General features: G+C 36.8%; 1 protein-coding gene across 1 annotated transcript; it reads left to right on the forward strand.

The window, feature by feature from the left end:
* Window positions 1–2,664: 2,664 nt before the first annotated feature.
* On the forward strand, window positions 2,665–4,155 carry LOC147479548 (uncharacterized). Its single transcript, XM_086578442.1, has 4 exons — window positions 2,665–2,739; window positions 2,848–2,876; window positions 3,426–3,699; window positions 3,815–4,155. The coding sequence occupies exons 1-4, from the start codon at window positions 2,665–2,667 to the stop codon at window positions 4,085–4,087; spliced, it is 651 nt and encodes a 216-aa protein (XP_086434568.1). The 3' UTR covers window positions 4,088–4,155.
* Window positions 4,156–5,320: the final 1,165 nt, after the last annotated feature.

Here is a 5,320-nt window from a genome sequence, read left to right on the forward strand (position 1 = left end):
GATGTGATGCACACCGAGAAGAACGTTATGTGAAATTCTTATTGCTTTGATGTTGGACACGAAAAAACTAAAGATGATCTCAATGCCATAAAAGACTTGAAACTTTTGGGGATAAAGAAGAAGTATTGGGTGACGACAATAATCGTAAAAGCGTGGAGTGTTTTGTCTTACACCTGCCGAGAAGTTTTGTTTTTACCACCTTAAGAAACATCTTGGCATTACTGTTGGTTTTAGTAGCAATTGGAGGATTATTGTCAAGGAGGGGTCCATGGAACTCAAAGGGATGAAGTCTCATGACTATCACATTCTAATGCAACATCTGCTTCCTGTATTGATCCAACACGCATATAAAGATCGGAAGGAGGCCCGGGCTGTTATATTGAGTTTTTGTACTTTTTTCCGTGCTTTATGCTCGAGGAGAATTGATGTTGATTCTTTGGTTATACTTGAGATGGGCATGGCCAGAACCTTATGTGAGCTTGAGAAGATGTGTCCTCCGTCCGCTTTTGTCATAATGATGCATCTTCCCATTCATTTAGCCTATGAGGCCCGCGTGTTAGGACCAGTGTTCTATCGATGGATGTATGTCTTTGAAAGGTATACTTAGATCAAAAACTTTTTACATGATTATTTGGTTTTATTTCTCGTACTTTCTATTTAAGTTTTGTTATTTAAAGGTTAATGAAGCAAATACAAAAGGATTATGTTACGAATAAAGCACATGAGAAGGTTGCATTCTTTGAAATGATACTTGAAGGAGGAGACAATGATATCTTGTGGAGGATATGAAGGAGGGGTGGCCTCCTTCAAAAGCTAGAAAGAGTGCACCGAGGGTTTTGAGGTAACAATGCCTCTGGTTTGCTCGATGAAGTTGATGAAGTAGGTCCTCTTGGTCCAAGTAAACGCGTTACCTTTTAGAGGGTGTTGAGTGGGAGCAAGCACGTAAGTGGATATTGAAAAGTCATCCAAAGTATGAAATGTGGGAGAAGTAAGTCTATTGTAGTTTACGTGTATGTATTTTTCAATTACCAAAGTGACATTTTATATTATTTATTGTGCTTTTATTAATGATATTGAAGCAGTACAATAACTTCCTCGAGGTCTGCAAGAGAAACAGGGAAGAAAGTCCGCCAATTCAAAGTACACGAAAAAGACGAGTTCATGCCATGGTTAAGGAGACAACTTGATGTTCAAAACCGAAAGATGACGAGCTTATAGAAATAGCAAGGGGACCAAAGACGCTTTTGCTATAACATATGAGAAGTATGCAGTCAATGGTTTTTTATTTGTCACCAAAGATTATGAGTTGACTAGAAGAAACCAAAACAGTGGAGTTTGTACCAAGTGCCCAACTACCTTTCGCTCGAGTGCTAAGGATAAAAATCCTATAGAAGCATCTGCTGAATACTATGGTGTTCTTAGGAAAATTGTTCAATTGGAGTACCCAAATACTGATTACAAACCAGTGTTATTCAAGTGCGATTGGGTTAAGCTCCCAAACGGTGTAAAGGTGGATAACGAGTCAAAACTGTTGTTGGTCAATCTATCCAATATGCTTGGTTCATCTCAAATGAATGACGAGCCATTCATTCTTCGAAAGCATGTATCCCGTGTCTTTACTCTAAAGACCCAAATATCTTGATTGGCATGTGGTTATTGAGGTTCCAAGAAAGGTTTATTCGATATGGACTCAACAAGAGTAGTGTCGAGAAAATATAGTTGTGGATGAATCGATTCATGGAGGCCTATCATTCCGAGAACGTTATGGAGGATGAGTTGATCTTTAATGAAGAGAATATGGTTGTTCTTTGTTGAGGTTATCAACCCAAGAAAAAGACCTAGAAAGAAATGAGATGTTATATGAAGTCTTTTGTTCCGAGAATTACATATTTAAACCTGTTTTGCTGTTTTTTTTTTTTTTTTTTTTCTGAATTCATATTTAAATTAGTGGTTCACGTTTTTAAATTAGTGTTTCACATTTTGACTAATTTCTGAATTCATTTTTTGTTATTTGTACATTGATCTTTATTGTATTGATTATTAACTTAACTGTATATGCAAGTGCTTGTTTAATTTGCAGAGTTTAGTTATCGCTTTGTACTATGGCTACTAGCACATCCCCAGATTCAGCTCACCCACTAGAGGACTCCCCCAACACTAACACTGGTAATTAGTTAATAATTCATGATTATCTGATTAAGTTAATTATTTCCATTTCATCCTTGTATAACATCATCAGTTTTTGCATTATCAGGTGGGTCTGCTACTTCACGACCGCGCTCAGATAACACTAGAGGTCCTACTCTACCTATATCCGATCATTTGGAAGAGGGGCAAAGAATTGAACTTTGGCTTAATATCTATAACCAGCCTGATTTTCCTGAAGAAGGTGTCAGCAGGCTATCTAGTGAAGCTGCTCGCCTTGCGGACCGTGAGATCCCATGCTTCTATAAGGATTGGCCAACTATGATGAAACTTAGTAAAGGAACTCACTATAACAGAATCATTAAAAGCTTGAACGACACTTTTGTATTTGTTAATGGTGACGAAGACAAGGGGGTAGACTGTAAGTATGTTCGGGATAAAATCATGGCCGCATGGAGGAGCCACAAGGGTGAACTGAAAAAAAAATATGTTGCTGGTAAGGATCCAAAAATTGTGAAAATGAAGGCACCAGACGGAATCCCTTTGGAGGATTGGAAAGCTTTTGTGAATCATTGTCATTCAGATGAATTTAAGGTAATCTTGTCTTAGACATTCTAACGATATACTATCATGATATGCACCGTCCTTACTAGCTTATAAGATACAAAGCAAATTGTAACTTAATTTGTGTATGTTATGTAGGCATTAAGTCGCGAAAAATATTCAGAACCGTGCAATGCAAATTGAACCAAACTGTGGGGGAGGACACCAAAGACAAGTTTATCGCCGTAAAATTGCAAAGAAACAAGGTGTGTCGATGGAAGAAGTTGATCGGGTGATATATGCGTAGAAATGCACACACTTAAAAAAACTGGTACACCCTCTAACGACGAGTTTGGCAAGAAAGTCTTTATTTTATATGTTTTTTTCTTGGATGCTTAGTCAATGCATCACTTATATATATATATATATATATATATATATATATATATATATATATATATATATATATATATATATATATACTATTTAAAAAGTGTATGCTTAGTCGCAGATTGATACATCTGTGTTATCTATATGATTTTAGATTTTTTTTTTGTTTTCCATTGAATAGGATAAGATTTCTCAACGTTCCCCTTTGAACTTCGATCCGACCTCCAACTCCGACTTTGAAGCATCGCGACAATGATGTTGTGACAGAGGTATGAATTTATACTTTGCTCAATTTTATTTTTTATTCCTCGAATTAAAATCTCCAAGTACACAGGTTGTTGGTAAAGACTCAAGAGGGCGATCGCGGGTCATGGGTTACGTGTCTCTAAGTCTTCATTTAAGCATTCGGCTCCTTATAGGAAGAGATATCAGAAACAGATTAAGGTCACTGAGGAGTTAAAAAATCAGTTTGAAAAGAAAATTGATGAGCTGAAGGACTCATTTGATGGAAAAGTAAATCAGATTAATGAAACGGTGCAGAATCTTGTCCGCCAGATGCCACCCACATGTAATTCCCCTGTTGGACCCTCTTCTTCTGGATCACATGATATATTCTCTCAGGTACGAATACGTATGACTTTATTTTATTCTCATAGTAATAGTAAAATTTAATGGTTTGTGTATTTGAAATTTTAACTAATGTTATTTTATTTTATTTTTTTATCTATTTTTGAAGGGACCTGATTACATGAATGCTGAAGTCAATGTGAGAGCCTTTTGGCCCTTGAGAAAGGTTGCATCTGGGAGGGTGAAAAAAGTTGATCCAACATTTAAGATTGGAAATAGAACTTTGGGGGATGGAAAATTCTTGGTTTACATTGAGGCGATTACTGTAGGTTCTTGCGAATTGCCTGAGCCCTATAATCACTTTCGTACCCTTGGTCAAGTTGGGCAGGGACATGTTATTTGGCCTAAGGAATTTCTGCAGTTTCTCCCCCCTCGTTGTTAAAGGCCATTTCCCCTTTTTTAGTAGATACATAGTGTCATTTTCATCTTGGACTTGGAAGTATTTTATTTTGTATTAGTCAAATTAGGATTTTGGACATGTTACTTTGCTTTCTGGATACGTTGTTTTGTTATGGATATTTCCGATGTGTTATTTTGTTTTATGGATATTTTGGTTGTGTTATATGTTGGATGAGCTTGTTTTATAGATATTTTGGTTATGCTATATGTGGCACTTGCAATTGTGTGGTTGTTTGTTTACTTTTTCAGGTGGCGGGATTCTTTGTACTAATCTAACCCCTTTTTAGCTCCTTGATGCAAACTAGATATTTGTGTTCTTTGGTCCCAAGCCCAGATAAAGGAGGAGGGAAAAGGTGGAACTGATTGGGTTTTGCAGGTTATGAAGTGAAAGCAACCTCACTTGTCCCTTGAAGCATAAGAATATGCAGATTTAGTTCCCGAGTTGAATAAGATAGTGTCTACAATTCAAGTGTTTGGTAAGTATTGCGTATAGCCTTGTTACTTTGATAATTATCCATTTTTTTTCTTCCAACGAACACTGAATCTCTTGATAGTTTATTGAAGGTGAGAATTTTTCAGTAGCTTTGAGAGGTTTGAGTTTTCCGGAGGTTCTTCTTGGAATCCAGAAAATTCCAACCAATCGTGATGTGGAGATGGGAATTTTCTGCGGGCCATCCACTTTAAGTACATCTACATTGATAGTGCATTAGTGCCCGCTAAGTATATAAATTATAAAGGAAGAAGGTGGTTGTTTACTTATGTAGTGGTTGTATGTGCCTATTGAGATGCCCAATCCGGTGTTCCCGTGTTTTCATCAAAACTACTATGAGTGCCACACCTTTCTTTGCACCGTCCCATAATCACTTATTTTGCCTGCAATAATCCTGTACACTCATCACACCATTATACTTCCACATACTCCCCGAGCTTTGTTGATCTGCAGATGAAGTAATATTTAGTCACAGAGCGATGGACTCGGCAGAAATTGAACTACCCCTATTTTATTATAATTTATACACGGTTTTGCTATTATATATTACTCCTATCCGGTCAAATCCTCTAGTTTGTTACTATCATCTGCGGTTACTAAATATGCATGCAACTCTACTTGTTATATATTTTTATGGCACCTTATCCATGCAATTGAAATACTCGCTTGTTTAATTTTTATTTGCTATCTAATGTTGACCTCTTCTGTAGGACCCTTCTGAAGAAG

This window comes from Coptis chinensis, chromosome 8, assembly GCF_015680905.1.
Source record: "Coptis chinensis isolate HL-2020 chromosome 8, ASM1568090v1, whole genome shotgun sequence".
Classification (NCBI taxonomy): Eukaryota; Viridiplantae; Streptophyta; class Magnoliopsida; order Ranunculales; family Ranunculaceae; genus Coptis; species Coptis chinensis.